The sequence below is a fragment of the Aptenodytes patagonicus genome, chromosome 13 (genome assembly GCF_965638725.1).
Source record: "Aptenodytes patagonicus chromosome 13, bAptPat1.pri.cur, whole genome shotgun sequence".
NCBI classification, from domain to species: domain Eukaryota; kingdom Metazoa; phylum Chordata; class Aves; order Sphenisciformes; family Spheniscidae; genus Aptenodytes; species Aptenodytes patagonicus.
The window spans coordinates 7,036,697-7,054,201 of NC_134961.1; the positions used below are offsets into that span (position 1 = coordinate 7,036,697).

Consider the following 17,505-nt stretch of genomic DNA (forward strand, 5'->3'; position numbering starts at 1 on the left):
GAGGTCCCCCCCCACCCCAATCCTGCCCCACCACAGCTTGGGGGGGGGGGGCGGGGGGGGAGGCTCCGGCACCCACCCGGCTCTCCTGGAGGGGTGGCGGAGGTCAGGGCCCCACAGCCCCAAGCCCAGCGCCAAGGTTCCCCGAACACCTGCAGCCCAGGCAGTTGATATTAAATGCTTTATTTTCAATATTAAAAACCAGTATTTTTAATAACTAAACAATGCTAAATTCATCTTACCAAAAAAAAAGGATGAGGTGGGGGGGGGGGTTCTACCAGGGACACTACAGCCCCAGCCCCGGCAGGCAGCGACGGAGCCCGGGGCAGCACTGCCTCGCCCGGCTCCCCCCCCCAGCCTCACACGTACCGCAAGAGAGCCCGGGGGGGTCTGAAACAGCCCCGGATCCCCAAAAGGAGAGGGGCAGGTACCAGGCTGAGCCCCAGAGCCATGTAGGGACAGCCACTGGGGGACAGAGCCAGTGTCACCACAGCCCCCTGCGAGGACGAGGCCGGGCTGGGGAGCCCAGGGGGGATTTGGCACAGTGAGTGGTGGGGAAGCCCAGCCTGGGGCAGGAGGGGGCTGGGGCAGCCCCACGGCCCCGTCCGCCCCCCACGCCAGCCCGGACCAGGGCCAGGAGCCCACGTGTCCGTCCCCCACCCTGCGCGATCCCATCCCGAACCCACCCGTGGCAGGAATTAGTGTCAGAAAGGAGCAGCAGGCACAGAGCCCAACCTGGAGAATAGCCCTTGGAGAAGCCACTAAGAGAAAAAGGCCACCTGTGACCCCCCCCCCCCTTCCCCAGGGTTGCTGAAGCCCTCCGGTGCCCGCCTGGGAGCCAGGGGGTCCACGCTGGGCCCCCCCCCGGGAAGGGGACAGTCCCTGTGCGGCAGCCGGAGCCTCCCGGCAGGCGGGGGACAGGGCTGTAAACTGCCGGGAGCCGGGCATGTAAACACAGACCAGGGTACAGGGGGGCCGTGCCCGGGGGCTCCCGGCCCCCCACCTCCCCGAGGGACCAAAACCGGGCGACAATGCGGGGGGGGTGGTGTCCATAAGCCCCAGCCCTCCCCGTGGAGCCGGGGAAGCAGCAGCATCCTCTGGGAAGGGGGCTCTGGAGCAGTGGACAGTGACACTCGACCGTGTATAAAAAAGAAAATTATCTTCCCCGGGAAGAGTTTGTGCACCACGGCCCCCGGCTCGGGGCCGGCGGCGGGGGCCGGGGCCGCCGGCCGGGCAGGGAGGCACTGGGGGGGAGCGTGCCGGAGCCGGGGCGCGCCGGCAGCCGGCGCGGATGTTAGAGAAGAGGCGAGTCTACGTTACGCGGGGAGGGGGCGCGGGGGGGTCCAGTCGAGTCGCGCGTCCCGGGAATCCGAGCACTGAGATGGGCGGGGGAGGCCGGCGATGCCTGTGGGTGACGCAGCCCCTGAGAAGGGGACCTGGGGGGGGGCCCCCAGGACATGCTGCCTCTCCGCTCCCCCCTCCTCTACAAGCCCCAGCGACCACAGCCCCATCCTCCCCGTGATGGATGGGGATGCCAGGGTGCTGCATTGGGGTCCCAGCTCCGAACCCTGCGGCACCCTGGGGTTTGCGGCCGGAGCCGCGGCCCCACCACAGTTGCAGGGCCACCCACCCTGGGGACCACCGACCCCTCACACACCTCACTTGATGAGGATCCCCGTGGGCCGGGCCTCGTCCTCGCTGGCGTTCCTCAGGTTCCTCTCTGCTTCCTCCGAGGACCTGGGGCAGAGCAGGGTGAGAGGCAGCCGGGGGCACCGTCGCGGCCCCTCGGCGCCGGCAGCAGCAGCCATGGGTGCTGGTTACACCGTTCCCCCCCCCTCGACTCACGCCAGGAAATCCTTCACTTCCTCCACGGTGATGTCCCCGGTGGTGTCCAGCGGGTTCTCCATGCTGCTGTTGGGGGAGTCGATGGGGCCAGGCGAGAAGGCAGCCGGGTGCTCCTCGGGGGACCCTGGGGAGCCACGGAGATGGGAGGGCTGGGGGGCAGCCGTGACACGGGGCCGGCCCCGGAGCAGGGCCCACGGGGACACGGTGCGCATGGCAGGGACAGGGTGATCACTCACGGTCGCTGTCGGCAGGGGAGCGTTGGCCCTCGGGGCTGCACGGAACGTGGGTGCCGTTCGCCTGCGGCAGCTTTGGCGTCGCCGTCGAGCTGTTGCTGGAAGGAAACACGGGGAGAAATTACTGCCAGAGCCGGTGCCACGGGGCAGGTGTACAGGGGTGCTGCTGCAGCAAAGCCCCCATGCCCCCCCGGGGCACGTCCCACCTGAGGCAGGAGGTGTCCTGGAGCCGGGCGACCTCCAGCCGGCACAGCGGCTCCGTCACATTCCTGGCACTCAGCGAGAAGCGCTCGAACTCGGACGGCGAAATTAGGTAGAAACCTGGAATGGGGGGGAGGGGAACAACAAAAAGCCTCAGGGACCCCCCCGTGGGGCTGCAGCCAGAGATGATGTCCCATCTACAAGGGACATCGCCCCCCCGGCCAGGTCTGGTGCCCTCACCCTGGCCGTGCTTGGTGAAGACACAGGAGGCGATGCCGCTGATGTCCTCCTTGCGGATGCAGCCGTAGTGGACCTGGGGCCGCAGGCCGGGCACGGTGAAGATGTGGATGTCGCCCAGGTTGGTGAGACAGGCCAGGCAGTTCTCCAGCCGCTCCTCGGAGCCGGCGCTGGCCAGGCTCACCAGGGCCACCTTCCGCACCCGGCAGCCCTCGTGCGCTGTCAGCTTGAACTTGGTCTTGGCACTCACTTTGGGCAGCGTGAAGACCTGGGGAGGGGGGAGAGGAGCCAGGTGCCCTAGGGGAACAGGAACCTGCGGGGTTTCGGGGGGCACCCAAGCAGCCTCCCACCGCAGGAGCCAAGGGCAAAGGGCAGCACGTTCCCCTCGGAGCCACCACCCTGGGGACAGGCAGGAGTGCCCCAGGACCTGGCCAGTCACCTCCAGCCCCATCCCTGCGCCCAGGGTGATGGGGACACGCAAGAGAGGACATGGGACATGTTGTGGGTGGCGGGTCCCACACCCGCCACAGGGGTACCCCCGAGCCCCTGCCACGCTCACCTTGAACTGCTCCTCGGAGGAGATGAGCATGGAGTGGCTGCCCTGCATGTCGGGGGCCTTGGCCAGGTCCCGCGAGACCTCGTAGGGCTCGGGCAAGGGGTTCCCCCGCCCATCCAGCACCGCGATAGCCACCACTGGCGCCCGGTGCATCAGCTGGATCTCCTTCCCCAGCACCGCCTCTACCGCCCGCTCCGAAAACTTCTCCTGCGACGGCACCTCCAGGGCGTAGGCGAACACCGAGCCAGAGTTGGTCCCTGCCCACATCGTGGGGCCGTGGTGGGCGGCTGTGGGGATGGGAGCAGCGTCAGAGCCCCCTCCCCCACAGCGCAGCACCAGCCAGTCCCAGCTCGGGGGCTTTTCCTGGGGAGGGGGGGGGGGGTCTCACCGTCTCGAAGGAAGGTGTCGGCGAAGTAGAGGCACCGCACCACCCCCGAGAGCGAGTCGTCGGCCGAGCGGGGCTCGATCCGCCGCTGCACGGGCGTCATCTCCACCTCGGGGGGTCCCGCCTGCTCGGCCAGCTGCGCGTTGGCCTCCTGCACCTGGACAGGGAGACACAGGGGTCAAGCCCTGCCCGGCGGGGAGGAGGAGCAGCCATGGCGGCCCCCGCTCCCTGCCCACCTTGCTGGAGGGGCTGCTGGCATTGAGCCTTTTCTTGCCGGACACCCGGCTCTTGCGGATGCGGCGGAAGGACTGCCGCAGGGACTTCTTGAGGGACTTCACGCGGGACAGGGGCCCCTCCATGGCCAGCGAGTCGTTGGGGTGCAGCGTACACCTGCGGGCACCGACATCGCTCAGCGTCCGGACCCCCGCCACGTTGCTCCGCGGTGGAGGGGTCCCCCCAGCACCGAGAACCGCCCCCATACCTGGCCAGCACAGGGTTGCGCCGGTAATAGTCAAAGAGTCCGAAGCCGTGGCTGGTGCCGAAGGCCACGAGGTTCCACTCGGAGTGGAGAGTGACGGCGGTGACGGCAGCGGGGGGCACACACTGCACCAGCACGCTGGGCTGGAAGCCGGGGGCAAAGGGCAGGGGCCCGTTCCTAGGGGCCAGCCGGTCGTGGCCCTTCCAGGTGAAGCCCTCGCGGTCCTGCAGCAGGTCCACCGTGGCCACGCTGACCACGTGCTCCGACTTCTCGTCACTCAGCTCCATCACCAGCACCTGCAGGGGACAAGCACGGATGGCGGGGGATGCATGCTGGACCCCCCTCAGGAAAGCCTGCCCTACCGCGGGCCGGGAGCTAAACCCTGCGGGTAGGAGCCCTTCACGGACGGGCACAGGGGTCCGCAGGGTCTGAAGCCCCCCGCTGTGCCGTGTCTCCCCAACGGGGGAGCCGAGCGGTGCCTGGCAGCCCCTGCTCTGCCCCCCGCCGCCCTACCTGCCCCGCCGTGCCGGCCACCACCATCTTGGCCGTGTACTTGCAGAGAGCGATCTTCTGCACGCCCAGGCGCGGGTCATCGCTGTAGGGATCAAAGCAGCCCACCTACGGGAAGGAGCGGTGGGGAGCCAGGCGCCTTCATGCAGCTGCAGGGCAGCCCCCCGGTGCACCCCCACGTCCCCCCACCAGCTGGCGGGTACCAGCTGCGGTGCACGGGCTGCTCCGGGCATCACGCCCGGCAAAGGTCTGTCCCCACGCGTCCCCCAGCTCTCCCCCCGCACTGGGGCAGACCCGCGAGACGGGGCACGCGGAACAAGCGTCCCTTGTGTCCCCACGGGGCGTCACGCAGCAGCTGTGCCCTGAGCCAGGGGACACGTCCCCAGGGCGCAGCCGGGACGGCTCCAGCGGGTGCATCCTCCGTGCCCAGCTCTCCGGGCTTACCCGCACCCGGTGCCAGCGGAGGCAGGGGGGTGCTGGGGTCCGCAGCAACGTCCCCTCCACCCTGGGGATCTCACCTTGCGGAAAGGCGGCCACTCCTCCTCGCCCGCCTGGTTGAGGCTGTCGTGCTCGCAGTCCGTCTGGAAGATGCTGGCAGTGCCCAGCTTGTAGAGGGGCTTCAGGGAGACCCCCGAGGCATCCCAGAACCGCACCGTGCCATCCTCATGCCTGGAGGGGGGACGACGGGGAGGCCCTCTTAGCGTGGGGCCCTGACATCTGCCCGGCTAACAAGAGCCGCCTGTGTGCTGGCAGCCACCGTGCCAGAAAGGGGTGGGACGACAAGGGGGGACAACGCAACGGGTGACACACTCCTGCCCGGCCGTCAAGCTGAACGAGAGGGGAGCAGCCCACCCAACAAGAGTGGCTGGACCCCCCACCCCACCCCACCCCATCCCACTCCCCCACCGCAGGAAGGGGCTGAGGATGTGTGCGTCCCCACCCCGCCCCGGCGCGTTTCGGGTTTCCCAGGCCCCCCTCCCCACTGCCAGGCCACTCACCCGGTGAGGAGAAGCCCCCTCTGCGTGGGCTCCTGGGCCAGGTTCTTCCCCCCGTCGATGGGCCAAGCCTGGAGGGAGGGATGGAGGGAGCCCACCCGCAGGGAGCGGGAGCAAGCGTCACCCCTCTGCCAGCCTGTCCTGGGGGGCTTGGGGACCCCCCCCGCCATCCCTATCACTCACAGCAGAGGAAAGCCGGGGGCTCTGCTGCTCGCCGGCACTGATGATCCTCTCCCAGAGCTTGAGGGGCATGTTGGAGATGTGGCAGGAGCAGGTGATGGCGGAGGAGTGGAGCGGCGCCAGGTACGGGGCAGGGATGGTGGGCCAGCCCGGCGTCTGGAGGTCGATGGCCACCAGCTCTTCCTCCACCAGCACCACGAGGGCACGCGGGTTCTCAAAGCCTGGGGAGGGGGGGGAGGACATAGCTGCTGCTAGCAGAGACACACACACACACACACACACACACCCCAGCCCCCGGCTGGACGTACCTCCCTCGGCCGCCTCGGTGCTCTGCACGGTGAAGAAGTCGATGACGCGGGAGGTGAAGTCGAGCGTGGCCAGGGTCTGGCCCTGCAGCACGCTGACGCAGTGCCGGTCGCCGTAGCTGGCCCGCGGCATCCCCCCGTTGAAGATGATGAAGGGGTTCCTGGGGGGGGGGGGGGGGGATGAAACAGCCTCCATCAGACCCCGGACCTCACAGGGCATCTTCCCCGCAGCCCAGGTCCCCCCCACCCCGTGCCCATCACCAGCCCAGCCCAGCTGCGGGGGGGGACATGCCGGAGCAGCCCCCCCGTGCTGCAGGGACGTACCCCGACTCGCAGGTCCGCCAGAGGATTTTGCTGATGGCTTTGCAGGGGAACGGACCTGAAACAAAAATATCAAGCCCGCGGTTGCAGCACCGGCACCGGGGTGGGGCGATCTCCCCCCAACCCCGCGCCCCCCGCCCCCATACCGTAGGGGATGGTGGACATGACAGGCTGCTGGGTCCTCTGGCTGGCGCCGCTCACCGCCCACACCATGTACCCGCCGTCGCTGTGGGAGCTGACGATGCTCTTCCCACTCTGCTCCCAGGCCAGGCTCTCCAGCTGCTGCGGGGGCACACGGGGGGCTCGACACGCGGGATGGGGGGGGGGGACGGGGACACAGGAGGCCACGGCCCCGCCAGTCCCCCCACCAGCTCCGGTACCTGGTTCCCCAGGAAGAGGTGCTGGACGGCGCGCGTGCTCTGCTCCCAGAGGACCACCAGCCCCCGGCTGTACCCGATGAGGAGCCGGCTGCTGTCGCGCGGGTGCTCCTGGATGGACTCCACCGGCCCCAGCGCCTTCCCGCAGCGGTAGTCATCGGGGACGCTGCATGGAGAGGGGACACAGGGGGGTCAGGGGGAGCTGGGGGCGGCAGGGAGGACGCGCAGGGCCGGCGGGGCTCACCTCTGCAGGATTTCATCCGGGAAGAGGGTTTTGTCCTCCAGCAGCACCAGGGCGGGCAGGGCGAGGAAGTACACCGCGCCGCCCTCGGTGCCCAGGCAGGCCACCGCGCAGGCAGACGTCGGCAGGACCACTGTCACCCGTGTGATGCTGGGGGAGCAGCTGGAGGGGGGAGCAAGGGGGCTGCGTCAGCCCCGTGCTGGGTCTGGGGGAGCGGCAGAGCGACCCCAAACCTCCCCTGCCCCGACGCTGCACCCCCATCCCCATCGGCCCAGGAGGATGGGGACAGGGACAGTCTCGGCGCTAACAGCAATTAGAGCCATTAATCACCCCCGGGCCCTGCCAGCACCTATAAAAAGCCCAGGGCTGCGGTTTCCCCCCCCCCCCGCAACATCCCAGTCAGGATCGGAGGAGCATCCCAGCAGGGAAACCACCGCCACCGAGGGGACCTTGGCCACCATCCCGCCTGAGCGGGGACGGCTGCTCCCACGCGCCGTTCCCAGCCAGCAGCGATATTGCTCCCGGCCGCAGCCGCAGGAGGGGGCGGCTGGGGACCCCCCCCCCCAGGCAAGTACTTAGCGCTGTCGGACCCTGGGCGTCCCGGGAGGCCGAAGCTGCGGGTCTCCTCCAGGTGGGAGCAGCCCTCCTTCTGGCAGACCTCCCAGAGGTGCAGCGTGTTGTCGTCCAGCAGGGAGAGAAGCCAGCCCTGGGGAGGAGGGGACAGCAGTGGGGTGGGTGGGGGGCCGGGGGGACTGCTGCCAGGCCCCCCCCCCCCCGAGGGACACCCACCTACCTGGCCGGGGAGAAAGTGCAGCTGGGTGACAGTGGCCGCCTCCTTGTGCAAGCCCGTCAGCTCCACGCCCGGCGCGCCGTATCTGGGGGGGCCGTCAAAGAAGCAACGAGGGTAGAGCCCCCCCCCCCCCCCCAGCACCGCGGCAAACCTCTGGACCCCTCAAATTCCCCCCAGGTCACAGTTCGGCAGGCAGGAGCCAGTTTAGCCCCGTGCCCCCCGGGGAGAGCCAGGGCTGAGCATCCCTGGCAGCACCCCACGCCGGAGCCAGCCTCGGTACCACCATCCCAGGCACCAGCTGGGATCCACCGAGCACCTCCAACCGGGATGCCCTGGGTCAGGATGCGGCCGACATGTGTGCGAGGGTCGGGCCAGCTCCTGCCCTCTGCCACCCACTTCTTCCTCAGCTGCAGGGCCGTGGCCGTGCAGAGGCGCCGGCAGCCCCGGCCAGCCTGGCATGCACCGGCAACAGGGTGGGGTTCGGCATGCGCCGGCACAGCCTCACTCACCCGACTGGTCCCGGCTCCTCCGCTGGCGACGCTGCTCAGCAGGAACCGGGGCAGGACCCGCGCAGCACCTCCAGCATCGCACGGTGCACCCCGACCCGGTGTCTCCCTGACACCCTCTGGGTCCGGCGAGCTGCTTCCCCCTAGCCCGGTGTTGCCGGTGCACGGCGCGGCTACGGCTCGGCACACTGCGTGCCAGGGGTTTCCACCCACCGGCCCCCATGGTCCTCGCCCGTGGCCACCCCCACCCCCGGTGCCCTTGGCGTGGGGAACCGGCCCAGCGGCTCTGCCCAGACCGACAGGCGGGAGCTGTCTGGCAGCGCCGGGCACAGCCAAGCCGGTAGAGCCAGGCCAGAGCCGCCGAGGCTTTGAGGGGGGCCAGACAACGGGGCGTGCGAGGGGGAGCATGCAAGGGGGCTCTGGGCACTGTGGGGATGGGGGATACCACCCGTCCTCACTCGTCCTGGGGCCTTTCTCCACCCGAAACCATGCCGCTGGCTGAAAGACAGGCAGCCCTTGGGGCAAGCGGCCAGGGAACGCCGGTGGCACCGGCTCAACGCGATGGGGGTCCGAGCCCAGGGACCCCCAGCTGCCCTGGGGGATCCCCTGGGCAGCGGCATCCCCTCAATGCCGGGCAGATCCATCCAGCCCGGCCGGGGAGCACCCATGGGTGCCCCCACTAACCAGTAGCACCAGTCAGGCCAGCTCCGGCTGCCGCCTCACCCGGCCCCGGCTTCCCCGACACCGTGAACCTCCAGAAGCATCTTCTCGGTGGCGGCCAGAGCGGGGCCGGGTGGGCACCAGCTGCAGTGCTGGCACCGGGTGCAGTGCCACGGGCAGGATCGTGCCGCCCCGCTGCCAGCCCCGAGCCGGGTACCACCCCAAAAACATCCCCGCAGAAGATGCGCAGGGCACCGCAGCCCACCGCAACGGTGGCTCCACGGCCCCCGGGGGGGGTTTAACCTGGGGGTGGCCGGAGCCAGTGCCCCGCGGCAAGGCAGCCGAACGGAGCAGCCGGCGACATCGCAGCCGGGCTGGCATCGGGGCGGCCCCGGCAGAAAAAAAATAAAAACGCCATCTTTGTGCTCGGGAGGCAGCGAGCCGCCGGCCTGGGGGAGGGGGAGCGCAGCGGCCCCCCACCCCGACCCTGCAGCCGCCCCCACGCCCCCCCCGTACGCCCACCCCGCATTCCTGCGGCGCGGGGCCCCCCGACCGCGGGCCGCATCCAGCCCTGGCCGCCCGCCAGCAGCCCTCTGAAGTCTCCCTGCACGCCACCGGCAACAAAGCCCGGCCGGGCCCCGCGTCGTCGTCGTCCCCGGCCCCCCACCCGGGACCGGGCTCAGCGCCCGCCACAGCCCCCCACCCCGGCGCTGGGCCGGCCAGAGGCCCCGCTGCCCCCCCGAAGGCTGCGCGGACGAGGCCAGGACGGACAGGAGCCCCCCCGGGATAAGGGGGGGTGACACCAGGAAGCACCCCCCGCCTGGGATGCCACCCGGGACGGCCGAGCCCCTTTGCTCCCCCAGAGTTTCGGGCAAGGCGGGGGTTTCCTCCGGCCACCCCCTCCCCACCCGGCCCAGCTGCAGCCCAGCTGGACGGAGGGACAGACGGACAGGCGCCGGCAGAGCGGGGGGGACAGGGCGCTGCCGGATGGGCCAGCAGCGGCACGGCCACGTCTCCCGGCACCCCCCGGGAATGGGGGCAGCCAGGAGGGGTGTGTGGGGGTCCTTACCTCCTGCCCTCGGGGAGGGGGGAAAAGGATACAGCTTCACGGCTCCCGCCTTGGTGCCGATGGCCATCACGCGCAGGGCAGGGTCGTAGGCCAGGGCGCTGGGCTGGCTGGGGAAGCCGTGCTCCACCGTCTGCCGCGGGGGACAGGCAGGTCAGAGCTGGGACCCCCCCACCCCTGACCCCTCTCAAACCCCCCACGGCCCCCTCTCGCCCCCACACCAGCCTGAGCTTCACTCCTGCGATGGAGGACCGTGAACATGCTGCCTCGTCCCCCACTGCCACCAAAGGGGTCCTTGGGGAGGGGGGACATCACTCCTCACCCATTTTCCACCTGACACCCCAAAACAGACCAAACCCCACAGCCACACCAAGGACCGGGGTAGGTCTGAGCTTCCACAAGCCGCCCCACCACCTGCCGGCACTTTGGGGAAGGGACCCCCCAACCCTAAACTCCCTGCCCGAGGTGCGGATGCCCCAGGAGGGGTGAGCGGGGTCCACCTCGCCCCCACAGGCAGGCGGGACCCCCACCGCGACATCCCCGGGGGTCCGCGGTGCCGGGTGGCAGAACCAGGCGAGCGGGACCCACCAGCACCAGGGACGTCCCCGCTGGAGCCGCGTGCCGCCCGCGGGCACCTTCCCAAGGAAGTCCCGGCCGGCGACAGCATGCCCGGGCTCGCTGGTTGGGGAGGGGCTGCCTGCCTGGCAGTGGGGGGACGCGGGGGGCACCCGCCGCCCCGGCCTGCGGCAAGGGGACCGCAGGGCTCCCGGGGGAGCAGCCCCAGGGGCAGCTCGGCTGAGCGGCGACGGCGCGATCAGACGATATGGAGGCCGCCGGAGCCAGACTGGCCGGATCCTGACCCGCTCCCTTTGTCTGAGGCGGCCGAGAGGCGCACCGGGGCGGCTTTTCGCACCCGCCGGCGTAGCCACCGTCACCCTCCTGGCTCCCGCTCCCCTCCAAAGGGCCACCTTCAGGAGCGTGCCAGCATCCCCAGCCCATCCAGGGAGTCCCAGCCCAGCTCGGGGGCAAGTTAGTGGATGCTTGTGGGTCCCGGTCCCTGTGGCAGCCCCACGCAGGGTCACCCCGAGTCTCCCCAGGGGTGATCCCCACGCTGCACCGGAGGATGGTGGCAGCAGCTGGGACAGAAGCAGCGCGGGGACGCCCTGGTGATGCTTTGGGCCAGGGACCAATATGACGACAACAGCAAAGACACCCCCCCCCCCCCCGCCCCCAGCGCTCCCCCAAAAGCGCCCTCCCAGCTCCCCAGCGCCCCGCGCGCAGCCCTTCCTCCCGCCCGGCAGCGGGGCCGCATCCGGCAGGCTGTGCCGGCCCGGCCAAGGCGCGCTCACGGCCAAATGACAGCAAATCCCAGGCAGATCTGGAGCTCGGGAGGAAAAACAACCGTTAATGGGAGGCAGGTGGGCAGTCGGCAGCCCCAGCGCCGGGCCGGACGGAGCAGGGCGGCTCCCCAGCCCCCCAGGACGTCCCGCCGGGCACAGACCCCCCAGGGCGCCTGCTCAGGCAGGATCCGACCGTGGGACCATCCTCTCCAAAATCGGGGGGCTCCGGCTGGGCTGAGCCTTGTGCTCCGGCCAGACCCTTGCCCGCAGCGGTGAGTCTGGAGGGACAGGGCTGTGCCGGGGCGGTGGGTGTTGGCTCTGACCCGCCCCCCCCTCCACGGCACACCCCAACACCTCCCAGCCCGGCCCCGCTGTGGGGCAATCCGGGGGTCCCCCCCGGCGCATGCCACAGTCCCCACTGTGAGTTTGGGCAAGCGCCCGACGCCGGTGCCAGGATGCTGCCGAAGGACGGACGGACAGACACGGCCTGGGCTCAGCCAGGGGCCGCTGCCGGCGCACTCCTGCCCCCAGGGCCAGGGCAGGAGGATGGTCCCAACGCCGCGGAGCACCCGGGACAAGGTGCACCAAGCCCCAGGCAGGCACCCGCCGACACACCCCGTCCTGCCGACGCGCCGAGGGAAGGGTCCGGCACCCGAGGGCTCACAGGGTCGTTTGACGAGCCCGGGGGGGGGGGGCCTCCCCATCCCACATGAGGGGGCCGAGTGGGAAACCTCCCCGGTGCCGGTGGGGGGGCCAAGCTCTGGGCTTCTGACACCCCCAGGTCCCCCAGAGACACATCTTTGGGGTGCAAGGGGATCCCAAGTCCCCAACCCCAGGGGTCATTGCCACAGCCCTTCCTGCTGACATGGGGGGTTCAGCCCCCCCATATCCCACCCCTGGGGGGGCTGGGGTGAGCGGCTGAGCCCCCCCATGGGGCATGGGGGTTGCAGCCGGGGATGCTCCGGGGCTGGATGGGGTGGGGGGCCGCGGGGCACCCCGAAACGCCGTTGCCAGTGAGCGAGGCCTGAGGGAAACCACAGGGCAGGAGCAGTGCGGGAACCGGGGCACTCGGGGGAGCCCCCGCCCCGGTGGGGCTGGGGAAGGGGGACGTCACGCCTGCGGTGGGGGGGGTCGCATCCTGCCCCAGGGTGCCCCTCGGGTGCGGGAGGGGGTGCCCCCTGAGGCGGGGGTGTCCGCTGCACCCCAGGGAGGAGCGCAGCCCCCCAGCCTGCCCCCCCGGGGGGCATCCTGCATCTGGGGGTCCCGGTAGCCACCCGCGGGGGGTGCATCCCCCCCTCGGGGCGCCCGCCTCGCCTGCACCCGGGGTGCGCCCGCACCCGGAGGCGTCCCCTCCCCGGGCCCAGACCTGCTCCCCGGGCAGCCGGGGGTCCCGGTGCGTGGATCCCCACCGCGGCCGCCCCCCCGGGGCTGCACTCCGGTCGCGGGGGGGGGGGGGCGGTGCCCCGCGCACTGCTCCCCTCCCCGGGGGCGGCATCCCGCTCGGGGGGTGCCGGAGCCTGCGCCACCGGGGGGACTGCCCGCACCCCGCTCCCGGGGCCCCGCCCGACACCCCCGGTGGCTCCCGATGGTCGTGCCCCCCCCACCCCGGGGTCCGTCGCCGCGCCCCCCGCCCCGGACGCACCTTGCTGAAGGCGAAGAGGTCGTGCCGGAGGCGGTCGCGGTGCGGGTCGGCACCCTGCCGCCGGAACCGAAACTTCATCATGGTGGGGCCGGTGGCGGCGCGGTACCGGGCGGGGCGGGAGGGGCCGGCGATCCCGGGGCCGGTACCGGGGCGGGCGGTGCCGGTGCCGCTCCCGGGGCGGGCGGTGCCGGTCCCGGCGGGGGGCGGTGCCGGTGCGGGTCCCGGTCCCGGTCCCGGTCCCGGTACGGGTCCCGGTGCGCGCGCCGAGCGCCGAGCGCCGCGCGCCGAGCCCGGGCAGGCACCGCCGCGGCGGGGCGGAGCGCGGCCCTGACGGACAGCCCTCGCCGCCAATCACCGCACGACCGCGCGCACCGCGCGGCGCGGCCCCTCCCATCGGCGTTGCGCATGCGCCGCCGCGGGGGACGACGGGATTTGTAGTTCCGCAGCACAGGCGCCCTCTGGGGGCGCTTTATTTATTTTTATATCTATATTTTTTTTAACCTCCTTCTTTCGTTTTTTCTCTCCCGGGTGGTGGCGGTGAGGAGGGGGACAGCGAGGGCACCCCCAGTCCGCTCATCCCGGTCCCAGGGCCCCCGCAACCATGTGGTGCCCTGGATTCAGGGCCTCATCCTGGCCCGTGGGCCCCACAGCCATGGGGTGCCTCAACGACATGGCGGCACGCTGGCTACCGGGGCCCTGTGCCGGCAGGGTGCTGAGCACGGCCCCGCTCGGCGCATCCGCGCCGAGCGGGGCCGTGCTCAGCACCCTGCCGGCTCCCGCCATTAGTATTCGGGCCCCGTCCCCGGCTGGCGACCGATTGTTCCCGCCATGGCGCCAGGCACGGCCGTGCCCAACTCCCCCACGGCATCAGCCCAGGGTTGGGAGGGAGGCCGGGGGGGGGGGGGGGGGGGCACCCTGCCCTGCCACCCCGGTTCGGGGTGAGTCACCCCGGGCAGGGCAGGGCTTCCCCTCCCTGCTGACTAACCCCGGCCCCGGGGAGATGCCGTGTTGGGGTGACGCAGCCTTTGGGGTGGAAGAACGCCCTCGGGGGGGGACGGGGTCCGTCGCCCTGATGCCGCAGCGATGGGCTCCCAGATGGACAGAGGGAAGGGGGTCCGACCCCACGGGCAGCCCTGGGGCACGAGGGTGGGTGATGGAGAGGACAGCGCCAGACCGGGCAGGAGCTCACGGTGGAGGAAGAGGAGGAGGAAGGCCCCCATGCGAGGCCAACAGACCCCATCCAGCCATGCCATCCCCTCTTCGGCACCGCACAACCCGTCCACCTGCCCACCGCCATCTCCCTCTCGCAGGAGGAAGGCGCAGGGCAGGGAGGGCGAGGGGCTCCACACGAGGCCGAAGCACAGGGTACAGCTTCCCCGGGCATGCTGGGGCCATTTAGGGACCAGGCAGGGGCTGCGGCAGGCCTGGGCGGTGGGGCAGGGTGGGAGCTGCAGGGGGACAGCGTCCACATTTGCTCCCCGGCCCCCCGGGGATGGAGAGCGGGAGGAGGAGGGCAGCAAGCCCCGTCTCCGCTTTCTAGGGCAGCGCAGGAGGGACAGACGATGCGTTTGGCCGCCCCGTCCCCAGGGAGCCGGAGACTCCCTTTATTTAGAAGCAGTTCCCCGCTCCCCGCAACCTCGTTTCTCCCGGCGGGGAAGCGAGGCACACATCCCAGCCGCCGGCATCACCACACAGGCAGGCAGAGTGATGCTTTCTGCTTTTATTCAATTAATGCAGCAATCTATACAAGGAAAAAAAAAAAATAATAATAATGAAACCATGAAATTCCAAACCCTGACAGTGAAGAACCAAATTCTTCCTAAGAATCAACCAGAATTAAAAGATTCCCCCCACGTCAGACTGTACATAAAATAATCTCTGCCCCATTTACAGCGTTTCACACAGTACTTCTCGTATCTCAAACTTCAGAACTGTACAACTTTGTTACAAACCACGCTTTTTCCTAGGAAAAGCTTACGGAAAAAAATATTGCCACTTTCTTTTTTATTTTTTTATTTTTATTCGTAACAAAACAAAACAAAACAAATTAGAATCTTTAAAAAACAAAATTAAAGTCAGCCAGAACTTGTAAGTGTGGGCAAGGGGCGCGGGAAGGAGCAGAGACGCGCTTCTCGGCCGAACATTTCTCCTCCCGACCGGGAAAGGGAACACTTCTGGCAGATAAAAGACTATTTGCCACTGGCAGGGGTCCGGACGCCGGCCTTCGCCCCCCCCCCCCCCCCCCCCCCGAGCCCTCCTCAAAGCATGGCAGCCATTTTGACCCGTGGGGCTCAGACCACGTAGCGGCGAGCGCTAGGTGCTAACAGCGCCGAAACCCGAAGGGCCAAGCTCTTGTCCTGGCAGACATCGGCTCACGCCGGTGCCGGCTCACCCCGAGAGCGGGTCGGCAGCTCCGCGCCCCAGCAACCTCCCCCCCCCGCCCCCCCCCGACCTCCTCGGGATGAGCCAAGCCTTTTGGGATGGGGATCGCAACTCCCGAGCGTCACAGCTCTCGTCCGACTAACGGCTGGATGAGAGTTCAGCAGGTGTGGAGCCAGATGCGGCAAAGCCGGGCGCCCCTGCTGCAGGCAGCCTGCCCGCCGAGCCCAGCCGGGCAGGGACCTGCCGGCAGAGCGACAGCCCCTCCCTAGGCCAGCTCACCTCTTACTGCCGGCAAACAGCCCTTCCTTCTCCTCCTACGGACGTATCGAGCCCACGCGACTGACGCAAGAGCTTTAGTTCGATCGACGAGTCTTCTCGAGACACGGGTAACAGTAACAAACCCCAGTTCCTACTGCTCCTTGCAGAAAAGCGGGGACAAACCCCACCTTCCTCCCCCTTCCTTAGGAAAGGCAGCTCTCATGGTCTGGGCTGTGGGTCTGGGCGCGTGGGGTCGTCACGCTGGACGTAGCCTTATTCCCAGTTTCGGGCTGAGCAGGTTACACGAACGACATGCTGCGGGTGGATGGAAAGGAGGTCGGACCGCACGACCGGACTAGACAGACGCGACAAAGCCGATGGGGTCAGGCCTGTGCATGAGCTCGCCCCGTGGAGAAGATGGGGAGAAGTTTTGCCTCCGAATTGGAGCTCACCACCCTCCATCCTCCGCACCAGACCCATGCCACCAGCCTGATGCAGCCGGCGACAGAGAACAGGTACGGGCATCACCGGTATTTTTGAGCCACAGTTTTACCAGACAGGTTACAGTAAGGGATCGAGACATCTGGATCCACATGAAAAATGTGTCTTCTGGTTTCGAATCAAGGTATCACTCCGATGTTGTTCAGTGCAAAAGAGTTAAAAAACCATGTTATCTACACATATACATCCGTGTGTATAGAAAACGTCTGTACAAGTGGGGAAGATGGCTTGCCTACACGCTGGGGACTCCTTGCCCGAGAGATGCTACGGGTCAGACCGGTTGCGTCCCACTCTCTCTCTCTCTCTCTCTCTCTCTCCAAGCCCCAACCAGTCAGGTTGAAAACCAAGTGCACACGAGAACAGACGGCAGCTGTAGAGCAGCTCCGGCGAGGAGCTCCTCCTGCCCCTCCAGCCACGGCTGCCAGCTCAGACCCACCGCACAGATGCGGGGCAGGGGGGGAAGGAAGGAGGAGAGAGCTCCCGACCATGGCATGCAGGAATACCGAAACAAACTGGGAGAGGAAGGATACTTGCACGCGTACAGACTGCACAAGGACCGGGATGAAGTGATGGTTGGTACGGCTAGAGGCAAGACCTCAGGGTGCCTTGTTCAGCCTTCAGTGGAGATAGAGCCAACGCCTCGTCCCATGGGAGTCCTGCTCTGGGAAGCGACCCCGCGAAGGCAGGTTGCCTCCAGTTTCGTTTTGAGTTGAGACACCAGGGTACAGCATCCGTATTGCAGAGGTAGGTGTAAAATTGGGAGCCGGTGGGGGGGGAGAGGGGGAGAGCAGGCTGCGCAGAGCCAAGACCTCTGGCAGTGACCACTGCCAGCGTTAGCAGCACCCGCAGCAGAGCCTGACACTGAGGAGGGCACGGGGCACGTCCAGGATGAATCCAGAAAGACAATTAGAAACAGCCATTGCTAGGCATCCCGCTAGCAGGTCTCTAGCTTGCCGGAGATGTTTGCACCAGCCATAAGGCAGAGAAGGGACACTGCTCCCCGCATGCGGTTTTGCTATAGGGGAAACGCCAAGCTTTCCAAAACAGGGGGTTTGTAGCCAAGAGCTGGCCCGGATTCTCTGCAGAAAGTTGGGAGGGCGAGGAACACCGCTACAAACGCTAAGCGTGGTCTGAAAAAGGCTTTTTAAAGGTTTCAGAAGCAGCAGAAGCATGAACTTTCAGATCTCTGGGCAGACAAGACAGGTTCCTTCGAAGGCTGGCCGCGAGGCTGTGCCCGTACCTCCGCACCGAGCCGACAGGGGCTCTCGCCAGGAAAGCAATCGGATAAAGAGAATCAGAGACAGGCACTGGGGACCTCACCCATGAACCTCTCGCAGATCAGCGGTGCTGAAAGTGATGGTAATTTCCTTTGCACTAATGTGACCGCTAGATCCAGCCTGAGCGGTAACCCCAACAACGGGCGAGCGGCAGGAGCTGCAGAAGTCAGCGGGGAAGGAAAAGGACATCGAGACCTAGATGTCAGCAAACATGCTCGATCA

At 68.5% G+C, this 17,505-nt stretch overlaps 1 protein-coding gene across 2 annotated transcripts; it reads right to left on the reverse strand.

The window, feature by feature from the left end:
- Positions 1 to 256: 256 nt before the first annotated feature.
- Positions 257 to 13,136, reverse strand: LLGL1 (LLGL scribble cell polarity complex component 1). Of its 2 annotated transcripts, none has more exons than XM_076350990.1 (23): positions 12,866 to 13,136; positions 9,919 to 10,016; positions 7,655 to 7,736; positions 7,452 to 7,567; positions 6,865 to 7,023; positions 6,624 to 6,786; positions 6,390 to 6,525; positions 6,247 to 6,301; positions 5,926 to 6,083; positions 5,621 to 5,838; positions 5,441 to 5,508; positions 4,961 to 5,111; positions 4,446 to 4,550; positions 3,936 to 4,228; positions 3,691 to 3,844; positions 3,458 to 3,611; positions 3,073 to 3,356; positions 2,517 to 2,781; positions 2,282 to 2,396; positions 2,079 to 2,173; positions 1,843 to 1,966; positions 1,655 to 1,734; positions 257 to 1,402 (listed from the first exon to the last, which is right to left on the reverse strand). In XM_076350990.1, exons 1-22 carry the CDS (start codon positions 12,944 to 12,946, stop codon positions 1,656 to 1,658), a joined length of 3,153 nt encoding a protein of 1,050 aa, XP_076207105.1. In that variant the 5' UTR covers positions 12,947 to 13,136; the 3' UTR covers positions 257 to 1,402; position 1,655. The 2 variants fall into 2 exon arrangements, with proteins under 2 accessions (XP_076207105.1, XP_076207104.1); XM_076350989.1 differs by having other exon boundaries at positions 257 to 1,373; positions 12,866 to 12,997.
- Positions 13,137 to 17,505: the final 4,369 nt, after the last annotated feature.